The sequence below is a fragment of the Tyto alba genome, unplaced genomic scaffold (assembly GCF_018691265.1).
Source record: "Tyto alba isolate M040663 unplaced genomic scaffold, T.alba_DEE_v4.0 Super-Scaffold_32, whole genome shotgun sequence".
Lineage (NCBI taxonomy): Eukaryota > Metazoa > Chordata > Aves > Strigiformes > Tytonidae > Tyto > Tyto alba.
This window is the reverse complement of record NW_024881307.1, coordinates 2,427,560-2,452,112: the sequence shown is the minus strand read 5'-3', so window position 1 is coordinate 2,452,112 and position 24,553 is coordinate 2,427,560. Positions and strand designations below refer to the sequence as shown.

The following is a 24,553-nucleotide window of genomic DNA, read 5'->3' as shown; positions in this document are numbered from 1 at the left end:
ATTGTTTTCTGCAGATGACACGCTAGGGACAGCTATTATGTGGTGACTTTCAGAGATGGTTTGTGCCTTCCATTCAGCTAATCTGTAGCAGACAGTGAAAAACTAACCTGTACTGCAAATCAGAGAGGCCAGCATTTAAGTCCCCTGTAAAACTCTTCTTATTTTGGGTAAGAACATTCAGGATGGTGATTTTTGTCCTGACAAAGATGATGTTGTATCACTTTCCCCACTTTTCTGGAAGGATTTTTGCAAAAGCACTTGTGAGAGCACAGCTACTAAGGTCAATGGCTCTCACAGCCTACACGAATAGTAGAGGATGAGCAGTAGATCAGAAGCAAAGCTAACCCCTTTGGTAATGGTGATCTGAAATTTAAAGATGAACTCACCTGGATTGGCAAGACGGCTACTAGTGGGCCCCAGGATTTGATAGGGATCTAAAAAAAACAACAACCCAGCAAGAGCTATTTTGAAAAATGTTTCATCAAAAAGAAAAAAACAGTTCACTAATGTTTATTCTAGGAACCAGTTCAAATTTTCGTTTTCTTTCTTTACTCTTACTGCCTCTTCTCCTAGGGCCTGGAACAGACCTGGTATGCTCCTTATTTCTTTCTTAGCAACCACCCACTAATTTTTTATGCAATCCAAAACAGCACAGTGTTTCTGGCATTGGTTTCAGACTTGCCTGCTTTCAAAGTCTGTAGTCAGTTTGAATGTACTGTACACTTATGTGTCAACTAGAAAACATGAAACATGAAAAAAAGAAATGTGGGATAGTAGAACAGTAACAAATCAGGAGCATATATATTTCTCCTAATAAAAAGAGCTGGACAGCAGATGAGATTTTCAAATTCACTTGTTAGCAGTTGAGCTCGCTTCCCTCTGAGGTCAATGAAATGTTCACCCAATTCTCCCTTACTGAAGCAAACAGAGCATTAGACAAATGAGAGTAACAGGAGTTTTGTCACTGGCTCCAATGAGGCTGAGTGTTTCCTGAAAACCCCACAATGCATTTATTAGGAATGAATTCTTTCCCTTTTTGTGGGGCCTCCTCATCCCTAATCTCTACACTTCTCCTTCGCTTCTCTGGTTTTGGTGATTTGGATCTATAGCATTTAGTCGTGGATTGAATCAATGCCAAAAGAACCAACCCCCTAAAAAAAAAAAAAAAAAAAAAAAGGGAAAGGGATAGAAAGCAGCTGTGCAAAGCAGAGAAGGTGGTATTTAGCTTTTCAAAGGCCCCTTGGGAAACGAGCAGGAAACACTACTGCTTGCTGCCCCACAGGGTTTGCTTTTCTTATTTGGTTTTCTTTGACGCAGGGGAAGCCCTGTGGATTCTGTTTGGCGATACTTCCACCGAACATCACTGCAGCAGAGGTGAAGAGGTAACGAACAGACGCTCCACCGCTGCAGCATCAACAGCTCCGTGCCCCTAACTGCTTCACGACCTGCTGCACGGCATGTCGTGATGCTTCAGAGGAGATGCAGCTGATGCTAGGCACTGCACGCAGCTCAGCTGAGACAAGGATGTTTCTTTTGAATGGGGAAGGACAATGCAGTAAAATAGAAACAGTTTGCAACAACTGCTGTCACTGCTCTGTCACAGTTGACTCATTATTCTGAGACTTCCCTGTAAGGGTCTGCCTGTTTGTCCTGTGCCCACGGTTGGTGCTGCCTGACACATTTATTCACCCAATGTAGTACAAATCTAACTAATTAGCAGATGCAGCGGGGATGAAATCAACAGTTACCTGGCTGGGGCCGTTGCTGTTCTGTTGTCTTATTCACATTTTGTGTCCCTGCAACAGGAGGGCCTGTAAAGACAGAGAAGTATCTTATATGTACCAGAACAGAGAGGAGGAATGAACAGAGAACAAGGCAAGTACAAGATACGTTGAACCACAATAATAGCGACTGCAATGGGAAAAGTTTTCTAAACTTAAGGGCTGATATTTTTGAAATTGTACTATAAAAAGAAAAAATTTCACTGGAAATGTAAAAATTCACTGTAAAATGAAAATATGAAGATGAGGCAAGAAAAAAATAGCATGTAGATACTTCATTATTTTTCTGTCCTTTATTGCAACTTAACTTCCACTCTAGTTTACATCCATGTTTTGAACAGAAAAGTGGATTTTCTGAAATGTATAAATTCTGACCTTCTTCCACGTTGGAACTCTTTTCAATGTGTTTTAGAAATGCAAATTCTTTTTTAAAGCAACCTTTTTATGCAAAAACTTTGGGGTTTATCAAATCAAACATTTTGTTGAAAATATCACGGCCATTTCTATAAATCACATCAACGCTAGCATCTGTTCTTCCTCTTCATATCATTTCTCGTAACAGAAAACAATAACTCAGATAGATAGTCTTCACATTTAGAGTGCACATAGCTCAGAAAGCTGCAAAGCAAAGGAAATATAATCTGTCAGCCAGGTTCTGCCACATTTATTTGTACCCAGTAGTATCTTGTTGAGAGTCAGACGTGTCCATCTTGCACTGCTGCACGGGGATATGCCCCAGCAGTGGAAGCAGGGGAGGGTGAGGCTCGGTATCAGCTGGTTCTGGTAGCTAGAATACAGTCGTTAGGGCCAAGGAAGGCAAATTTCTAACGAGACGTCACCCAGAGTGTACTGTGAATTCAAGGACACTCTAAACCCAGTAAGAAATAAGAAGAGTTGTGTGAGTAGGGCTCGTGCAGCAGGGGCCCTATCTGCCTGCCAGACTTTGTGTAGAATCTTACTTTCTGAAAAGTAGTAAGAAACTCTCAGAATCTGCCCAAGCTGTCTATATCTGTCCCTAAAAAAATTACACTGGGCTGCAGGCAGGTGGTTAACATAGAGCCTGTGTTTGTACGGAGGATCTGCTCCTGGCCCCTTAATCAAATCCTGAAAGTAACAGAGGTTCATGCTGTCATCTTCAGTACGCAATTCAATAATAAAAAATATTTGTGTCAATTTCTGTTTCTTTTCATAACATAATTCTAGCTCTTATCTTACTATCCCCAAATCTTCCGCCCTTCTGATACTCTTAATACAAGCCAGCCATGCCCGTATTCTCCCACAGTCTCATTTTGATCTTTCATTGTAGAATTTGTGACTCCCATTGGGACAACTTACTTTTGGTGAGGCCAGAATTCGTATTACTGCCCCATCCTGTTCTCCTGACTGCATCATAGGAAGGATCTAATGACAAAAGACAACAGGCACAAAAGGGATTGAAATCAACTCTTCCCAGGAAAAACTTGCAAGAATCTAACTTTGTATCTTGTTCCAACTGGCTTGGTATTATGCAGATCTATGTTTCCTCTCCCATGTCTCCTGTGCTCCCTCAGCCCTCTCATGAAGGCAACAGGGTGTAAATACAGCGGTTGGGACCAGTTGCTTGGGCTGTGCTCAAGCCTGACACGTTCTGATCACGTGAAGTTCAGAGTGCGACTCATCCCACCCAAAGGAGCCCCTCTTTCTCTCATCCCAAGATGACAGAAGACCACGGGCAGGAAAGGAGGATGAGATGAACCCTTTTGTTATTTCACAGAAAATGAATGGTGACTTTAAAACTCAGGGAGGCCAAGGACTTGACAGGCACAGTAAGGAAGCTATTTTAAGGAGGGGGAAGAGGTGAAAAAGCATCCTCTCAAGTGAAATTCAGAAAGCCCCTCTGACCATGCAGCTGGAAAGGAGTGAGCACTGCCTCGTGCCCCGTTGGGCTGCACAGCGCAGCGGGGCTGCGCAGCTCCCTGTGGAAACATCCCAGGCACTTGCACATTCCTCCCGGCGCTGGGAAAGCCGCTGCAGCTTTGAAATTACAGCCTTCTAGTTATTGGCATGAAAAGGAAAACAGAGAAGGGAATGGGAGAGGGGAGGGGAGGGGAAGCGAGGGAGAGAAAGAGGAGGAGGGAAGAGAGGGGAATGGAGGAAAACAGAGCTCATGTAATCTGCCTGGTTTTATTTTTATTTTACTTATTTGTTTTTTCCCTTTTTACTAGAAACCGCAAACCCCACTGCAAATAGGTCAGACTGAAAAACAAACCGCCAGGGTTTCAGCCTGGTACAAAGAGTATGACAGGACATCTCTGGAAGAGGGAGGGGGCAGCCCCAGCCATGCTGTCCCCAGACGGGAGCCCTGTCCCCGCTCCCGTGGCCGGGCAAGGAGCAGCAGGGCTGGAAACGGGCTTGCAGCCTGGTGCTGCTGGGGAACTTTATCCCCAAGCTCAGTCCTCAGCAGTTGTCATTGTTGTAAATAAGATGCTACTTGCACCGGTGGAATTTTCCTTGCTGGAAACCCGTTGTGCAAACCCTAACTTTATCCGAGTGCACCCGGAGCTTGGGCTGCTGCTCTATCAGTGACTGAAATCAGGAGAGCAGAGATGAGGTCTGAAGTAATCACTGGCTTTTCCCATGTCCTCTTTGCAGCCAGTCTCTGACTTTCATTTCTCCCCTGAGATACCCGTCAGAAGTATTACAACTAGAGCTATTAGAGCAATCTTTTGGGAAATATTTTGAAAAAAACAGAAGAGTTCTCCATTGAGAGAGAAAGGCAAAACCTCTGAAATTTCCACCAATCAAGATGCTAATGTACATTTTGCTTAGCTCAATCAGAAACAGTTTTACCATTATGTAATTTTAATGGAAATCTCACTTACATGATGATCCTGTTAAAAAGAAAGGTAGCAATTACTTTTCCAACAGAAAAATTCTTTTCAAATTGGGGAAAAGATTCCTTTTCAAAAAGTAGCAGAAGTCAGTGAAAATTTTCAATTTTCTCTGATGGTTTTGGGTCAAATGATTGACCAGAGTGAATCAACTGCTACAAATGGGTCAGTTGATTCAGATGCAGCAACATGTTTTGATCAAATAAATAGGCCATCATCTGGATAGAAGATCCTCCTCCTCCTCCAGATGGAGAAACTTTGATGCTGAGGAGGAGTCTGCTTTGCTCACAGTGTCCCAGGAGTGTCAAATGCATCTCCTGAGGGGTTTTTTAACCAATAAGTGACACTATTACAATCAGATGTGCTGACTGGGCATGTATTGCTATGGCTGCTTGGGCTTTACAGGATCAAAGCTTGGTTCACCAGGTAAGTTTGGCAAAGTCTGGTCAAAATCATCCTTCAATACCTCTCTGAATGGGTTTCCTTGGAGTGTTTGTTTTAGGTTGCAAAACATCAGCTTGGAAGGAGGGTGTGCATGTGACTCAGCCCAGGTTGAATCCAGATTTAGTGTCTCTTTGCCTCAGTTTTCCCTATATAGTATGGATTATGGAGTAAATTGTAGACATATATAGGGGCAGCCACACTTACGTTGTTAGGATGAGATTTAGCTCTGACTGTGACTTTGCAATGGTAAGAAGGATTAAATATGATCGTTAGCAATACAGGCGTTGCTATTGAAACAATGTGTTCACTCAGCTTGTGCAAGTTTCCAACTCTTTCTCTCCCTCTCAAAAAAAAAAAAAATCCAAATCCACTAAGCTATTTTTGTTTTGTTTTCACAAAAATCCGTGCAACGTGAAAGAACCACACCAGCCCTCCCAGCTTCCAGGCCCAGACTCTAAAGCTGAACGTGTTTAAAGCAAAATGGAAAAGGCAGAGCCAGGGAACTTATCCAGAGACTCGAGTTTCTGCAAAAACAATATCGTTCCCAGGACCTGACGCCCAGTGGCTCGAAGAGATCCTACAGAACGCCAGCCAGACGGTTAGTTACACAGGGAGAGTCTTATCTGTCATTAAAACCACTTGGATTTTACACCAAAACTTGCCATGCTATGGAAATTCAATTAAAAAACTTGGACTGAAGTCCTCTTCTGGTGTAAATCAGCAAATAGTGACAGTGAAGTTAGGGGCAAATTTATACCAGCTAAGGATCAGGTCTCCAAGTCTGTTTTAGACTTAAAAGGCCCAGTGGAACAACAGTCCTATGACAAATGTGTGTTCAATACAAAATGGAATTAAAGAGCAGAAAATAAATCATAGATGCTTTCAAGAAATGTCATTCTGCAGCTGTCTGGTTTATGTCCAGAAATTCCCCAGAATGAATGCATACTCTATTATGAGTAAGGTAAAGGATATTAATAATGCTTTGCACTTTCACAGCACCTTTCAACTAAGGATCTCACAGCTTTGCAAACATTCACACTCTTAGCACGCCTGGGAAGAAGGTTAAATATAATTTTATTTATTTACATGCATAAATGCACGTTCCTCGGGCTTTAGCTGCCTTTTCCAGATGAAGTGGCTTTCTCAGAAATCAGGCTGTGTGGAACTGACTGCGTAGCTTTGGTCTCTGCACCCTTTGTAACCTTGGTCTATACCTGCTCACCTCATCTCCCTTGGCTCCTACCTCCCCACCCTCTGTGCCATTTGGAAGTTCTCATCCTCTGCTGTGCAACTCTCCTTTCAAAGTCTATTGATTCCTCTGGAATTAGATGTAAATCAGAATTGACACAGTAGTTAAACAGCCTGATGAGGCTGAGAAAAGGCTTAGAACATGACAAAATAGGCAAGATCAAGACTGGGCATTAGGCCGGCTGTCCTGTAAAGTTCAAGAGATGAGCTAAATTATCCAAACCTCTGCAGCTGCTCCGTGTCAGACTGTCTGGAGCAGCAAAGGAAGGACTCGATGGGGGAACGAAACAGAGGAACGTGTCCTGGATGAGACTGTGGACATGGAGGAGGAAAGCAGCTGCCCAATGTGCTGTGCAAGTGTGGGAGGAATGGCATGGCAGTCGGGAAGATAAGGCAGGCTCCACTGATCCACCAGCCCACCTTTACAGACATCGCCCTCCCATCTCACAGCCTGATGCTACTTTGCTTCTGTTCCCCATAACCTCTGGATCATATAGTAGTCTGAACAGACCAATAGGCTCACATATTGCCGTGGGCTAGGGGCAGATGGGCAGACACGCACAGACTCATTTCTCTAGGAAACCAGGCTTAAAATCCCCAAGCAGGTTTCCACACCACAGCAAAGACCATCCCAGGTGCCTAGGATTCCTTTCAGCTTGAACACGGTCCAATGAACAAGCCACTAGGGAATCTGTGTTTAAGATATGATGTATTAGAGAGCAAACCCTCTTTGATAAGCTTTAAAAAGTTCTTTTTTTTTTTTTTTTTAAAAAATGGTGTTTTATAAATCTGAGAGCTTGGGACAGAGAGGAGAAGCAAGGGGGTTTGACTGAACAATAGGCTCACAGTCCCTGTGCTTCCTGAGCTGCCCAGTGAGTGCTGACAGCCCTTCATCCTGCTCTCTCTGTACGAGCTTTTTCCGTCAAACCAGATTTAGGCACAGTTTTGTGCTACCAGCCTTGATAAGGCTTTCCAGGAGAACAGTGGGCACTGGGACTGTAATATCCTAATTTTTCAGGCCTTTTTCTTCTAGGATGGATACAGTAGGGCCAGGCCATTTATGGACTAAATGCTTTATAGGCACTATAGGGGAATCTTACCTGAAATGCCATCTATGCTGGCATAGAGCCGTTAATTGCAAGCAAGGCTGGGAAGGAATAGCATGGCATATTTATCGTATTCATGGCATCACTGGCAGCAGTGGCTTTTTTCCAGGCAGGCACTGTCTGCTTTGTGAACTGCTGGAGCTTGCTCTCAAGGTGCAGCGTGACTGCTCTGAACCTTAGCTCCCTCTGTCAGACCCGTGGGCAGTGTCGTGCCTGGGTTAACACAGTAGCCTTGGGACTGCGTGTCTGAATTGAACAGAGTCCTAAACTGTAATACTATACGTAACACAGAAGCATCCAAACGCTGAGCTGTGCCTGAGCAAATGCTGTCCCCATCACACTTCCCTTGGCAGGAGCCCCATCGCAGAGCTGAGCGTGGCTTGAAACCTCTCAAGAAGCTTTCATCCCCTGAGACAGGATTTCTTCCTCGAGTCAGCTTTAGTGGAAGATGTTTGGAGCAACATGTGCAGCAAACTTGTGGAGGCACCTAGATTTCCCAGCATGGTGGTGCTAAGCAATAGGAAGAGCCCACCAATCTCTGATACCTCCAATGAAATTAGGCAGCCGGAGGATGGAAAGTGGCTTGTTCTAAGTCATGGGGACAGAGCCAGGAAGAAAATAAGGGTACATTTCCCAAGTCTCAGTGAATTGACTGACCACTTACTAACACTGCCTCCATTTCCCTTTGAAGCTTCTGACCAAGACTGTCTTGCTGACTCAGATGAACAATAACAATAGTAACGACTGCAGTCATTTAGCCATCATCAGTTGGATCTCTTACCACAGCATCTTGGGGTGCTTTACAAAAAAAAGTCAAACGTCTCCAGTTCACATGGCGGAAAAAAAAGCCCAAACCAGAAACACAGAAGGAACTGCTCCTGAATACCCCATCTTATTTGGTTAGGGAGCACAGGCACTATATTCCCAGGCAGGACTTGGCCTTACAGATTTCAGTGAGGCAAATCAGGGGAAGGGGAAAGAGAAGTCTACAAATTTGAAGCAGGCTTTGGGATCCATGGCGTTCTCCATGCAGAACACAATCTGGTTTTTGCAATGACTCCTTCTGCTTCAGTAGGAAGAAAGGATCCTGGCTTGGTGGCCGGAATTTAAATTAGCTTCTCTAAATGGGGAAAACAGAACCAGGTGTCCTAGGGGATCCAGACTTGTAATTAATCTAAGTGGTCACTTGGGGTCTATTTTGCGGCAACTACTTTATAGGGAGAGAGAGAAAGGAGGGCATAAGACCTCACTGCTTTTCCTCCCAAAGTGAGGTTGTGTGTGGTGGCACTATTCTGGTATCTTGGAAAAGTCCCAACGTAGGCGCATGGGAACAAAAAACACTACTGCTGCAAACCAAACATGTAAGCAAGGTCTGCCAAGCTGCCGAGCGCCCAGCCCTCACACTCCCGTCATTTAACCTCCTGGAGATCGCATTGAAGAGGTGGGGTTGTGTTTAAAGCCAGTTGGAGAGAAGAAACCTAGACTGTGGGTTTCTGGAGGGACAAGGAAGCCAAAAACACCTCCAACTCCTCCTAGAAACATTAGACACATTGTTTTAAATGATGGCAGCAAACATAAAGGTTGTGGAATCTGTAAGGTTCTTCCCAGGCCCGCTCCAGCTCCAAGTATGCATACTAAATGCTCGATATATACAGTGCAAAACCTTACAATGTCAGCAGCAAGAGATTTGCTTAGATACAGTTTTTCTTAGCACAAAGCTTTGAAGGCTCTCGATGCTCTCGTTTGCCTGTAGGAGCTTTGAGGGGGTGCGGCAGGGATGGTGGAACAGGACTAGGAGGCACCTCAGTGAATGAGGCTCCTCTGGCCATTTCAAATGGCTGCAAGACGGGGTTTGTGCCAGCCAGCAATTAGCTTCTGGTAACATTTAGCCCGATGGCACACACCCAGCTACAGGTTACATGTCTGTCATACCCGTGTGCACCGAGGCCTCGAAATCTCAACCGCAGTATCATTTGTTATACAATTAATTACCTTCCAATTTAGTATTTCTGCTAATTAAAGCAATTACTTGGCACGTATGCCATGTCATTCACAGCCAGTATTACTGTGACTGTTCTCATGATTACACAAGACTTTCCAGTGCCTACAAGCACCAAACTCATTTGTTTCTGCTTCGAGACCACAATGTCCAACTCCTCGTGCTAAAGAATCACCAGTACGGGGTTCATATGTGGAATTAAGTAATTCTAAGTTTCTCCACTAAGAGGAAGCAACTAGCTGAGTGCAGAATAATTTCAAAATAACTTCTACTCTACATTAACAGACTGATTATTTCACAATTAAAAAAAAAAAAAATGTCGAACATCTCTACATTGTTGTTAACCTGTTTTACAGATGAGGAACTGACACAAAAAGCAAAGTCCAGGCTTGGAACTACATTGGTTTTTGACTTGAAGTCAACTCAAACCAAGTGAAAAGGGACTGACTGCTGGGTTTACATGTATGTGAAGAACAGATTTAACTTGAGGAATCTCTGAAAGTAGCAGAGAACTCGGCTGTGCAGTGCTATCCTTTTGGAAATACAGACCAGAGCGATCAAACATTTCTGATTTAACTCCTCTTCTAGATCCAGCGGTGGATTAAAGTATCATGGCTGAAGTTCACTTAGTTCCAGCATCAACCAGGATCTGGAGCTTAACATAGTGCATGCACAGAACTAGGATTCAGGCTTTTCAAAGTTTTCAGAGATTCAGCGTGCACAGATTGGGGTGTGCTTAGGGTAGTCCTGGTCCCTTCCGAGGCAGGTCACTCAGGCTTGAGATCTGTGGTCCTTCACCCTCATTAGACTTAGCCTGGCAGGGTGACACGAAGGAGCTCCTACACACTGCAGCTCTAGAGCCTGGAGCTTTGCTCCCCCACTCGGGGGAGGGCTTTGACCTCCAAAATTTGGAGTCACTCCCTGTTTGCTTTGAGCCATAGGCGACAGCCCCCAGTTGTGTGAGTGTGGCTAGAAAAACATCCCAGAGCCGTGCAGCGGTGGAACTTCCTGATTCACGTCTGAGTTACCCTGTGCAACGCTTACAAAGAGACATTATGAAGAAAAGGAGGAAGTAATGAGAATTTTTTTGTTGTTGTTGTTGCTTTTTTTAATATCAGCAGCAGAAGTCCCAATGCACACTGCATGAAGACTGAAGTATGTGTCCTAAGAATCCCTCCCAGGGCCAGCTTTGAAAAGCAATCGCTTTGCAGTCAACATACGTGTTACTGAGCCTCGCAGGGCTGCAAACACAGACAGCCACACGTGGATGGGCATGCTACCGAGCAAAACCACAGACACACATTTGCTTATTCTAAAAGGCGCGTCTTTGAGCACCCTTCACATACGTTTGTGCATATTCATCCAAAACACATGTATGAGTGTGTACAAATATGCAAACAGCACTGTGCATATTTTACCCCCAAGCACACAGGGGGGGTAAAACCAAACAGTTAACGTGCTTGCAGTTTGCATTTATTGAAAAGTACACAAATGCAGAAGTAAAGAAAAAGAAACGCATATTCATGGAGAAAAAAGCTAGATGCAGCAATACACACATAAGAGAAAAGGGAAGGGAAGACACACATGCGCAGACATTGCAGCTAGCATTTTTACAGCATTTGCCCATTTAACTCATCATCAGGAAACAAATTTACTCTTGTCTTAGGAAACAGCCAAGGCGCTTCCAAGAGCTTTTCACGGGAGAACTGCACCCCAGCAAACATGTAACCCCCACACACATGTGCAATAACATTGCTTGCAGTGCACCCTAGGCAAAAAAATAATAGCTCTTTTGCTGGGAGAAAAGGAAGGATAATGGTTACTTAGAAAGTGCTCCAGACAAGCTGTCAGGTTGAATTCAGAGAACTGGAGTCTACTCTGGGACAGCGCTGGCTCAGGGTGATCCCTTGTGAGTTGGGTTTCCTGCCTGCTACAGCTTAAAGACAACGATTCTTTGTTTCCAGTTTTTCTGGTGAAAAAACACACGCCTGCCTCCGAAGAGGGTCAGGGAGAAAGCAGACAAAACACTAACTCTGGAATTTCAAAGGAAAACAATTAAAAAAAAAAAAAGGAAAAAAGAAAAATCCAAGAGCGCTAGCTACTGTCTCTCCTGAAATCATAAATCCCTGGTTTGGCCACACAGTCGCAATAAGAAAAGCACGAAAAAAGCCTTCCCTTTTTCTGCTACAGAGCTAAAAATGGGATATTTCATCACCAGGCACACAAATATCATCGACAAATGTTTTAGCATGTACAGACAATTAAGAGGGCATAAAGCTGCAACTGCTTTTCCTCTGACACAATGAAGACTGGAGGGTTTATAACCTTTGCTGTGAACAAGGGGCTTTACTGACACACTCAAAAGAAGAGACTACAGAAACTTGTCAATATTTTTCACGTGACAACCTTTTAGACCTGAAAAACGGCCTTTTCAAGTGAAGAATTTTATGTAGGAATTTGAGATTATTTTCCTGTGGGAACCGTGTTTATGCAACTGTGCTGTCTGTGGTCTCTTTGCCCCCCTCTCTCCAGTCCCCAAAATCTTTTGATCTTGTCACCCAAAATTGTCACCAAATTTGACTAATGGGGGAGATGAGATTTTAAGAGTTCCTACTAATTTAAAGGGAACTTCTGGGGAAAGAGGAGAGAGATTGTGGCCCTGACAGTGAGAAAAGCAGCTGCACAGACTCATATTTTGTTAGGTACCAGGGAATCTGCATGAGAGAGATCTTACTGATGCTCCAACATCAGGAAACTCTTCCTTAGGGGCTCACATGGGTACAGGAAACCATGCTGTGTGAGTTTCAGCATTCACTGAATTATTTATCTTCTTAAATTTGCCAACAACCCAACAAAACAATATAAATGAACACACCTTCTACCCAAACATCCTTACTGTTCGCATGAACACTTCTATAATGCAAACATAAACGTGGGATAGCCACAGACTAAATCCTTAAAATTCATCTCCTACATCTATATTCATGCATTCGCATACAAATTTCTTCCCTCTTTGAAAATGAAGGTAGCATATCAGTTTTTCCTGGGCTCTGCTTGAATTTAGGTTGGATTTATGAGTCTTTGGGCTAGTGCTGGTTTAACTCTATTCTAAGATATGTTAGCTTGGGCTGAGCCTGACATATGCGGAGGACAGTGCTGGAGGATAAAGAGCCATACTGAATCCAGCCTTTTAATCAAGATCATACATAACCCATAATCTGGAGGCAAACAGCCACAGAAAAACGCTCCAGTAAATTCTCACACGTGCTGCGTGGGTGTAGCCCTTATCAGTGGAGCCTTCCCTCATCCCAGTCTACCACCTCACTGCACAAATACCCACTTCACTGCACATCCTACAAAACACCACATATACCACACCAGACACTCATGCCTGCTTAGACATATGCAATTTTACACACCGACACGTCATGATTCTGCCTCTTTGGAAACTGCCAGCACTATCCTGCTTGGGTTCAAATCCTGCACGCCATCTAAGCTTGTATATTAAACATGCAAGTTATGCAGACCTCAACATACTTAAAAGTAAGCATAGACTTTAAAAATGTGCTGGCTTGAGGCCAGAATGCTCACAACCATACAGGACATAGCCCTTTGGCCTCCTAAATGTTGTTGTATGTGAACATACTTTCCATTTCCCTATGGAAACCGACTTAAATGACACCATTCTGAAGGCGAGCAATTTAAAATCTCCATGGACTTGGGCAGATAATGTGGTCTCAGATTCTTCTCCCATGTCTCCGGTACCTACAGTAGGTCAGTCATTGCTCCAAACAGTCACGGAAAATGAGACAGACCATCTCTCCAGTGGAGCGCTGGGAGTGGGACACAAATCTTTCCATTCAGCAATGAAAGCAACCTCGTTTCATTTTCCAGAAAATTGTTCTCTAGCCAAAAAATACTGGTGATTTTCATTAGAGCAATTTATTTCTCAAAGGCAGCTGAAGACAATTTGTACCAATGACGCTAAATACCATACTTTTGAGTGTTTATGAGGCTGAGAAGCAAAGAAGCTTGGGCAACAGGAGTCCTTTGAACACGACAAGGTTTCTACCTGTCTGATCTGACAGCAGAACACACGTGCTTTGTGCACCAGCTGTAGAAGTTTACAGTATCTGTTTCTATGAAAGCGGTTTAATTCTTCTAAAGCAGTGCTACAGGTTCTTCTGTATGGAGAGCTGGCATTGCAGAAGAGAAGTGAGAGGGGCAGAAAATAGAAGGGGAAAAGGGAGCAAAGTCTGCAGCTGCAAGCAGCTAAGGCAGTTCTGTCTGCAGAGCCACGGCGCAAACCCCAGGGCTGTGACAGCAGCGCTGCCCTTGCCAGCATGGGCCACGGGCCAAGGGGTGCCCTGTGCTCCTGGGTGACACTGTCCTTGCCATGGCTGCTGAGCATGCCCTGCCAGGCCTGCAACAAGTTCAGGAGAGAGCAGAGCCATACTCTGCAGCTGAAACATCTGCATCTGTCTGTGTTGCAGCTGAACCTTTTTTGGCCATGTAGGTTCTTTTTTTCGGTATGTGGATGGAATATGTTGTATAGACCATAGAGTAAGCCTATGCAAAGAGCATGTATTTCTCCCTGGAATTTGCACAAGCAGGTTATTTGCATTAGCTGTGTGATCTTAGAAGATGTGCGAGAAAAATTACAGAAGGAGCAAAGAAAATAGTATTTTTTTCATATCTCTAACACATATTGTACTATTTCATCACCTCCTCCTGCTTTTGAATCCTCAAGGGAAGGTGGTTAGAAAAATTTGTTTGTCTGTTGTTATTCACAGGCATCGGGAAAATAAATATTTACAGGATTAGTAGATTCAAGATTTATTAACATAAAGACAAATGTTTCATCTTTTGAGAAGGAGGCAAGGAAATACTTAGTAAAATCATTATTTTTAATCTGAAATTCCTTTTCCAAAAGAGTATCATCATCTTGAAGCGAGCCCATTAAAAAGCCTTAAAAGGAAGCAAGGAAAATCTTATTGCCTAACGGATTAGACCGAGGCTGAGGAATTCCAAGTGCAGTTTTATGTTCATCATGAGTTTCTTCTGTGATATTGGACAAGACGCTTCACTCTGCTCCCCCAATTCCTTATCTGTCAGCCTGTCATGTTCACATGTCCCTTATCCTGTAACTTTATCTCACAAATAGTATTTGGAGCGTGAATCAGTTACGGCAGGTTGAAGTGGGTCAGTTTATCCTAGAACACTATTCAGACATCAAATGAATGCAGAGGAAATTTATGCGTTATAAGAGGAAATAGAAGAGGAATAGATGGGATTTCAACATTTCTATGCTAGTTCTTAATTTTTATTTGACTATCCCTTGGGTGTGTTTAGTCTTTTATTGACACATGATGAAAGTACCATGTAAAGTTAAAAATGCCTAGCTGACAGAAATCAAATGCAAGCTTCTGTCAGCTGCACTAAAGAAACACACTCGAGGGCAGTAAAAATGGAGGGGAAGGAACATTTTTTCCCTCATTTTTTTTTCTGCCTGAGTGACTCAAGGCCCAAAAGATAAAGGGTATAAAAAATTCAGGAGTGCAATTTTATACAGAGGATTTCTCTTTAATAAAAAAATTGCAGCTTTTTTCCCCTCTATTTTTAGCAGCCACCTGGCCTGAGACAGAAGGAGCACGGTCTTGGATGTGCTTGGATGATTATGGGGGAAATTGTGGAGGAACACGTGCATGTGGGTCTGCTTTATTCAAATAGGAGCAAGCCTAGCTTTTATTAATTTTAAATAGATGACTGTTAGCGTCAAAGTAGCCAGTCACAGAAAAGCCTGAATGGCATTGTCTCTGTAATGTACCATGTTTTATCAACTAATGCCTATCTCATAAAGAGAGAACAGCATGCCAGGGAACAGACAGCTCAAGTGGCTAGTGTTATGCTGGACAAAAGAAGCTGCTGTAAAAACCAGCACTAATATTGTGTCCAGGGTCCAAGACAGATGTTGGAGATGAAATGCAGCATGGCGCAACGAGAAAGAAGTGCTGGCTCTAAGAGCAGTGCTAGTCAATGAAGCAGCCAGACACACCACGCAGAAGCTTGTTAAAAGTGTGATCTCAGTTTGCTGTAGCCTTTCAGTGAAATTGGGGGTTTTGTCTCTCTCTCCCCAGCTGCTTAAATAAAAGACTTTCTGCCTTTCCCCACTGTTCTTTGAAATGCAAACTTGGAGCTCATCAGTGAAGCCATGTTCTCCTGAAAAGCATAGAAATGTTTATATATGAGGTGAGGAAACTGTCTCGGCACGAGAGCAGACTGCTTCTAGGTGGGTTATCTCATATGGCAGACATGAGATTTCACACTTTTCGCAAAAGCTTTTCAAATGGAGGAGCTGAACACAGTTTGGTGAATGGAACCAATGTTCCTACAATTACACAAAGGGAAGGGAAGGCCAAGCTCAAGACTCCTAGTCCTACACAGTAAGTTATTATAGAGCACAGGACCAGATTTTTGGTCTTTGGATGCCCTATTTGGCCTTTAGCAATTCAACTGCCCAATTGTGACTTCCTGTCTTATGTAGGTAAGGGATGTGCATCATACCCATCACACCAACTTTCATAATTTTATCATGACCGAGAATCCAGTATTTAATGAAAAATAAAAATGAATAGGACTGTAGCTGCAGAATAAAACCTTAAAAACCTGACTGAAGCATATACAAACAACTCACAAGCCTGAAGGAGCTTTTAAAATTAAAGGTTTCTAAGCTTTATCTACATGGTCAGAATTTCTGATAGATTAAAAATTTGAAGTTCTTTGAAAACTAAATTAAACAAAATTAAAGTCTCATAAGGATACACTTGGTCTTTCTTGCTGGCTGAAACTAGCTGACAGTTTCATTAATGGTTTTGGAAGACCTGAATGGCCTTTATTCAGTAATGGAATTTATGGTGAGAAAATTTTATCCTTTCAACTATGAACTCACTCAAAGAGAAATAGTGTCTCAGCCCTTGCTATATATCTGAGATTTCAGACTATTTCACATAAGTCACAGAAAATATTTCATCAATTCATCAACTCAGTAATACACCGTTGTGACAATGACAGATATACACTTTATGTCACAATGTTGGCTGGACAGGCAGAGATGCGATTTTCAGCTTGTGGATGGGGCTGCAAATCGTGGATTATTCTATTTTAACCATGCTGTGCATGCATAGCAGATCAGAACATTTTCATGCCAAGGATATTATATAAAAGGTCCAGTTTTAACCCAATCAAAACCATTGTGAGAGCATAGGAAGCCAGGATGTTTATATGCAAAAGACTGACCTTCTTTGGTGGCAAGACGTGAGGAAGCTTCTGTGTGGGATGGAGTATTGTAGACCAGCAGTGAGCTACCTATAATGTAAAGAAAAGCAGTTTTTGCAGTTTGAATGTGCTTTGCCAGTGGGGAACCATGCAGGCAGGTAGAAAATGCTATCACTAGGACCTAAAGACCAAAATTTTCAGGCAATTAGATGCACATTTTCTATGATGGATATGAAATTATTTTAAAAGCTTGTTAGCTGTATGTCACCCATGTGCTACTGTTTCTGCACTTGCAAACCAAAATAAAGACATTTACCTCCTTCGCTGTGCACCTTGATGTCCTCCACTGAAAACTTATATAAGGGTGAGGTTGTACAGTACAATTATACAGGTACAATACCTATCACAGCAGGGCCTCTAGAAATTACTGTGGCACAGATTGTATTACAGGATAAGGAAGAATCTTTTCTCTCTCTAGCTGTGATAGAAAAATTTCCTGTTTGAGGAACATAGAGTAGAAGTGACATAAATTGCGCTGTCAGGCTCTGAACATATTTAGAGTGTCACATGCTCGGTTTTGGGCCAACAGCTGCCAAATATCTCACTGGTATTCTGGCATCTTGAATGCTTTGTGGAGTTTGAAAGTAGCTTTCTTGGTTCAGAGTGGACTTTCCATCCAACTCTGTTTGAAACAAAATTATTCAAGAGGAGCTCAAAAAAGAACCCATTGGAAGGGCCATTGTTTGCACGGTCTAGGATAGAAAAGTTCCTTCCTAAACATTTTATTTTGGTTCTCTTGCAAACTCTTCTGGAAATGAAAGAAGAGGCCCTGTGAGCTCTTGGAAGTCAGCATGTAATACACATTTCATGGTTGTCTAGTTATATGTGTTTATCTTACATAATCTTCTAGGCTCACCTTTCCTACAGCTCTTTGAAAAAGTTTCCACCGCATTGGGTGGTGACGTTCATAACAAGGCCCAGAGACCTTCTTGTTAGGCACAGACGATGTGAACTGGAGCAGGGCAGCAATCTCACCATGATTGTTATGAATGAAAAGAGCTCTGACAGACACTTTCCGCTATTCATATCTACACATCCCTCTATTCAGCGAGATTCTGTCCCATTTAAGGTACTTGGTCCTCAGCAACACACAGCAAGCAGTATAGATTTGTGTACATGCTATGCTACCCTTGAGCATCCCCAGATTCTTTGGCAGGGCTGAGAACACCTCTTTTGCAGGTACTATAATACTGACTGATTAGGATCTTGTGACTAAGACATGCAGTCTCCACATTCCTCTAATCCACATGATCCCAAATAACACTGACCTCACTTGCCCCTCAGTAGTATTCACAGTATGTCTCGCTTTCCTGTGAGAGCTGAGGATTAGGCAGTTCACTGCCAGAAGTAATAGCCACTGCAGGTGCTGGATCTTATTGGCCCTGTGTTCCTATGGATTTCTTTTCTTCCCCAAATGCAAACAAAGCCAAAGACGTGCACAAGCCAGAATGTACATAGTGGTAGAGGGTGTTGGAAAACAAAACCTACTCATAGGGAGTGGAGGATGGATGCTACCAGATGCTGCAAGACAGGGGATGTTTCAAAAGACCAGGACGGATAATGTGGTAAACTAGGAGGTAAAGAGTGCAAAGGAATCCCTAGGGTACCTTGACTGTGAAAGCTGCAGATAGCCAAAGCGATTGGCTTAAATATTTAGAGAGATAGGCTGGACTTTCGCTGCTGCTGGGGGAATTGCAACAGCTTTGTCCACCTAACTCATGTTTTCGTCAGATGGTTTCTGGCTTTGGCATTTCTTTCTTGAATATCTGTGGGGAAACTTCTGTCCATCACTCTCTCCTTTTCAGGTTATTTGAAGTAGATCCTGAATGCAATGGCCAGCCTAGCTTGCCCTCGCCAGACAAGGAAGTTCTGGGGAATTCAGAAACACAGTTTTCAATGACTAAATAGGCTGCAAATTCCTGGTCGCCCTGACTGGCTGAGGAGGTGGGGGTGGGGTGATGAATAGTACTGAGCAAGCCTGTATGATCAACCTATAGCTACTTTACACTAAAAAATGCAGCCCAGGCCACTGGAAAGGGACGGCGCCTCCCCCAGTTTAATTGCTAAAAGTTCTCACCTTTGCCCAACAGTCTGAGGTTTCTGGTGGGAACACCACAGAAAAGGAAATGTGTTTCCTATTAAGGGTTTTCAATGAAGGAGGAAAAGAGAGAAAGCCAGAGACACAGATCAGGACAGAGAGAAGCAGACAGACAGAGGCCAGTCTGCTCCCTCCCTTACCCGTTTTTGGGCAAAACTTTGGCTGCTATGAATTTTCATTTTGTTCTTATTCCCCTTACCCCTCACTGGGTCAGTGACACCTTAGATTAAATCAGTTCTTTCTGGAAACACTGGTATTATTAATAAAGTGCAGGGCTATTCTTTTATAATTAATATTAAAAATGTTATCTTATGCTTGCCCCTACCTTTTCCTTTCTTCTTTTATTTCCCTTGCATTAATTAACGAGGAAGATGGAAAAGGACTGAAGAACAGAGCAGGAGAGTTTTTTTCCCCATAAAGCCTTCCTTTTCACAAGGCAGCTTATCCTTCTGAGATGCAGGAACGTCTTGGTTTCACAATCCTAAAGTCTGTTTAATCTGGAGCCTTTTTTAACCTCACCTTCTGAAGGCCATGTGGCCTTCCCTCCACATCTCCTGGTAGAATCACAGTTCTACTGCGTTTAGCAGTATAGTTTTGTTTGGCATTCATATGTGGCTCGAAACCACAAAGCAGTTTTCTGCTTCTGCTTCTCACCACAGTCTCATTCTTTCCCCTTCAGGCTCTTTTCATTTGTACACACCCCACACAACCGACCCCCCATAACTAGAGAGGAAAAGGATGGGAGGTGACAGTTCAGGCTTTTTTTGATGTTCATCCCAAACATAGCATGAAAACATTCAAATCTCCCTTCCCACTGCCCACTGGCTGACTGGAGAAGATTCTCCTGGCAGACTGTTTGAAAAAGATACCGGCACAGCAATCAGTTAGTCTGGAGTCCGAAGGTGCAGAGGGATGAACGAGAAGAAGAAAAAGCCAAGGCATGGCTTCACAATTTTGGAGAGGAAACTGGAAGAAACACTTAAAGAAAGATGATCCTTTGGGGGGATGGACAATAAGTTCCCTGAAAAAACTACTGGGGGATGTTTTGAGAGACTCCAAAGGATAGAGTGTGGTGCAGAGCTGGGTTCTGCAAGTCTGAAATCTAAAGATCAGAGACGTCTGAATTCCTGACTGCTTCAGTAGGTTGTGGAAACAGGAAACAACTGCATGATTCTGATCCAGACCTAAGTTTTGCCTGAAGACTAAAGGTGCTGTGATATGAGTTTGGTTTCATCTCAACTATATTAAACAGCTCACCTGAACTTTCTATCTCCAAAACTAAGATTGAGCTTTTGTTGAGGTCTTGCAGATGTTACCAGTTTATTTTTTTCAATCTGGACTCAGATGTGCCAAAATAACATGCTTCATAGGGAGTTTAAAGAATGCTTTCACCTCGATCAGGAGTGTAAAACATTGAAAACCTTACAAGGAAGCTAATTTTCAGGGGGTGTCCTTGCTTGGCTAGCAAACAGGCTCAGAAAGTTCAGATCAGCTTTGTTTCTTGGAAAACAAACACCAAAGTTGAGGATTCACTAGTCATCACATATCCAGCTTAACATCCTGAGAGGACAAACACCTTTCAAGAGAGAGACTGGGCAGATATAATCTAGCCTATAGATTGGTAATTCCCCAAAGTTCCCCTGTGTTTTATTGCCGTCATGCATTCTCCCCCCTAAGTAGGAGCAGAGCTGGATATCTCTGAAACAAACAACCTTACAAAAGGGGAAAATTCATGAAAAAAGACCATCTCCCCATGGCACTGAGCTCAGAGGCTCGGCACTAAACATCCGCTGGAAATCAGTCTGGAAAAACAATAAGCTCCTTTCGAAGGCGTTACTCCGTGAGGGAGTTAACCAGCAATCCAGAAACCAGACTGTCATTAGGCAGCGCTAGGAACAGCTGCATGGAAAGGAATGCTCTGCAGAGGCTGCCCGACCTCCACTCAGACAGGAGCTTGCTTTAATAAGGACAGCACTCGCATGACGTCTTAGAACAGCCCAAGAGGCTGAAGAGAGAGAAATTTATAAACATAAAAGCTGGGGATGGACTGGGATTGAATTCTCCTTTTCTATGCATCCATGTAAAATTGGAATAAATAATTCGTCTGAATCCAGCAAAGTTGCTTGGGTTTTACACTAGTTTAATAACATAGAAATCATTGTAGGCATTCCCCTGGCAGAACATTATATTTTTATGATTACTATTCAGCATGCATTGCAGCAGCACTTAAATGGTGCAACTACATTAGGACTCCATTGTGCTTGGTCTTGAGAGACATGAGACACAATCCCCATTCCACAGATCTGCCATCTCAACAGACAAGACCAACAAGAAGAGAGGATTACCAGCTCCATTTTACAAAAAGTAAAACTGAAGCACAGAGGAACTGAGGCAAAGGTTTAGTCCTCCTAATTTCAGGCATTTAAAGGCAATGTGTGAACTAGGGAACTACTATCCTGAATTTCAGTGTGCTCTGTTGCTTCTTTTCTATAAACGGAGACCAGTGTGATCAGACTTCTAACTTAGGGACTTCAGGTGTCTAAAGGTAGGTAGGATCAGTCAGGAATTTGCTCCTGAACAAATGGACAGCAGCAAATGGTAAAGTGGTAATTGAATCCCAGTCTTCAGGTTTATGCCATGAGAACAAGAATGCAATTCCTCTGATATTCTCTTTGAACAGCCCAAATAATGAACACCACCTCACACGTGAGGCTATCACTGGAGATGCTGTCTGGAGCTAAAGCAACAAAAGAATTCAACTCTTTTGCCAACCTTTTCAAACTCAGCCTGATTCTTTGATTCAAAAAACACACAACTCCTGCTTCATCTCTCTGACAATTCTCAAGTCTTATCAATAAGACAATTCAAGTTTCTCACTTGAGTATTTATCTTGTGGGAATTTAAAAACATTTCCGGTTACAAAGCGTCTGATTTGCCCAGCCAATGTCAGTAGGTTTGGCCAAAGCAGCACAGGCTTCACAAAAGTGCCTTACAATTTCCTATAAAAGTGTGTAATTCTGTATGCAAAACTTAGTTAGAAAGTTAGTTTGCATCTTCAATAATCAGCTCTCTGTTGATGAAACAGGATGAAATTGGCAAATTATTTTGGATGGGAAATTATTTTATTGTGGAGTCACAAGGGACAAAAACTGTTCAAATCCAACAATTTGGTTATTTGTTGTGAATCATTTCCTTGGCTCAACTTCTCAAAGAAAATAAAGGTGGGGCTTAGAGAGGCACCCATCTGTGATCTAACTCGTGTCCCACTGTAATCTGTAAAACACCCACTGATTTTAGCAGACAGGGAGAGACCAGCGCTGAACAGCTTTGAAGAAACACCCTAAATAAATGCTCTTGCTGATTTATTGCGCTGGCCAGATGGAGACAGCTTCAGCTGCCTTTACATCACAATTTGATTTCCCGGTGGAGAAAATATACGTTTTTCTTTCTCTCCCTGCCCTCCCACCTTGCTTTATGGCACCTTCTCCTGATTTTTCAGTCCTCAAATAATTATATTCCTATAAGAGCTGTTTCACTTGAAAAAATATTGGAGCATGTGGGATTTAGCTCCAGTTCTCTGGCCTCATCATAATGCAATTATCCTTAGCACACCTTTATGAAGAAAAGAAACACTTTAACCTCCATTTTATAGATGAAGAGGAGACATTTGGAAGCTATGGACATTCTCATGATTGTATAGGAACTCTTAGAAAGGTCTGAATCTAGGACTCCCAGCCTCAAGAGCGTGTGCTAACCATAAGCTGATAATTCCTGTTTGGACTGCTGCAGTATGCTTTTCCAGGAGTAGCTCAGAAGACTGCTCACAACTTCTGTCTTAGGGGCTTAATGCAGCAAAAAGGAGTATTGGATCCATCACATACTCTAGTGTGGGACAGAGAGTAGCAATAAAGAGGTTCAGTAAAACTTGTTCTTTGAGTATTAGGTCATTTGTACAACATCTGCTTCAGCACACTTACATTTGGGGAATCATTCTTGCAGTTTTTCCTCTTTCCAACAAATCTGGGCCCCACAGAACACAGAAAATCTCCAACTCTGGCCAGTTGTGGGTCCTATTTTGAAGAACTCTTTACCAGAAGCCTTAGGGGAAAGTGCACAGCCCTCTAACTGTGAAGTTATGGAGTAATTTGCCCGTGACACATCAGTTAATGTTTCGTTTAATCTCCATAGCAAATTTATGTATCTTTATCATATAGCCACAGATGTTTTTATTATCTGTAAGACTATCTAATCTTCTTAAGACTCCTGCTCAGTTCTTCACCTCCCTGATAGCACCAGTAACTCCATCTAAGTTAAAATTAACTTTCCAACCCAGTTTTTCTTCCTCCCTTCCTTGTTTGCTCTCTCTGCTTGTCTTTCTCTGTTCTTCTTCCCTCATCATTGCTACTATTTATCCCGTAGAAGAGCCCTAGGTGTTCAACACTCATCGCAGCTTATTCTATCAGCATGTCACGCTAGAGCTGGGATGAGTTGGGGCGATACTTACTTTCCCTGAGGTAACTGAGGTGAGACAACAGAACTTCTGTGTTGTAGAGGGAGGTGGTTCGGAGGAAGTCATCCTTGTTCATTTTGCAGAGCTCCTTGCCATCCATATTCTGGAAGATGGTGGTGTCAATCTCCATTAATCCATACTCCTTTATAGCCCATTCCAGCCACTGGCGCACGTGTTCCTGGGTCCAGAGGGTGGGATCTGGCAGAAAAGCACAAAGGATGGTAACACTATACACAAGCCTCAAGCCTGTAGCACTTTCTGTAGCCCAGTCAAAACATTAACCATTGTTTCCACAACCAAATGTATTTAATTTACTGATTCCAGTGCATTTTGCCAAGAGGAACAAGTACTGTGCACATAAATTGATCACACTGACCCACTGGGAGAGTAGGTTCTCTTGGTTGTCTCCCACCTGCCTGAATCTTATACCTATGCTTGGGAACAATATTAGTGACGTTTGACTGTGACTTTTCACCCTCTGGGAAAAAGCTTCCAAAAGCAAACTCATCCCTTTGAAAGGGTATGCTTGTCACAGCTTTGGTTCTGCAATGCTATATAATTACATCAGTGCTGTATAAGTCACACCATCCTTTGCAAGTGCCTTACAAAGTCCCAACAGATGGTATTTTAAAGTCTGAGGATGGCGGTATTTATGGTCAGCAAAGAGACTCTGAAAAAAAATATTATTGCTTAAACAGAACAGCTTGCCATGTATCTCTGAGTCACATTTGTTCACCCCGCTGACGAGAGCACAATTCTACCTCTGCTAGCCCTGTAAAACCAACACAGCTATTGGAGGGCAATGTGGATTTTATACTGTCTCATGCATCATTATCAACTGTCAGCAAAGCTCCAGCTGTGGAATCTTTATTACTGGCGATGACGTAAGAGAGAGATTGAACCCGGCTGGAGTTTCAGACCCCATGGTGATGGTTTGCTGCATCACTAGTTAAAAAAAGAAACCATCCTTTGAGTTTTGAAAAGAACGTTAGATCAGAAAGTTCCAGCAAGAATTTGTGCCACGATACCATTTTTACAGAGTCATTTTCAGCGCATATCTGCATTTTCAGATGTTTCCTGTGCTGCTTCTCCCCGTGCATCCAATTTGAAAATTTAAGCTGCAAATTCATGTTCCACTGCAGCTGGAGAGGATTGTGAGGTC

The 24,553-nt window shown here is 42.9% G+C and overlaps 1 protein-coding gene across 5 annotated transcripts in view; it reads right to left on the bottom strand.

Annotated features, from left to right (window-relative positions):
- Positions 1-24,553, bottom strand: part of FLI1 (Fli-1 proto-oncogene, ETS transcription factor) — an 89,558-nt gene that overhangs the window by 3,167 nt on the left and 61,838 nt on the right. For 3 of the 5 annotated variants that reach the window (XM_032982248.2, XM_032982249.2, XM_032982250.2), the window contains 5 exons: positions 23,386-23,589; positions 16,745-16,813; positions 3,117-3,182; positions 1,749-1,811; positions 387-434 (listed from right to left, as the gene is read on the bottom strand). In XM_032982248.2, coding sequence (XP_032838139.1) covers positions 387-434; positions 1,749-1,811; positions 3,117-3,182; positions 16,745-16,813; positions 23,386-23,589 — 450 coding nt within the window. The remainder of the gene's footprint in view (positions 1-386; positions 435-1,748; positions 1,812-3,116; positions 3,183-16,744; positions 16,814-23,385; positions 23,590-24,553) is intronic. The other 2 variants (XM_042800575.1, XM_032982251.2) reach the window with 1 other exon arrangement.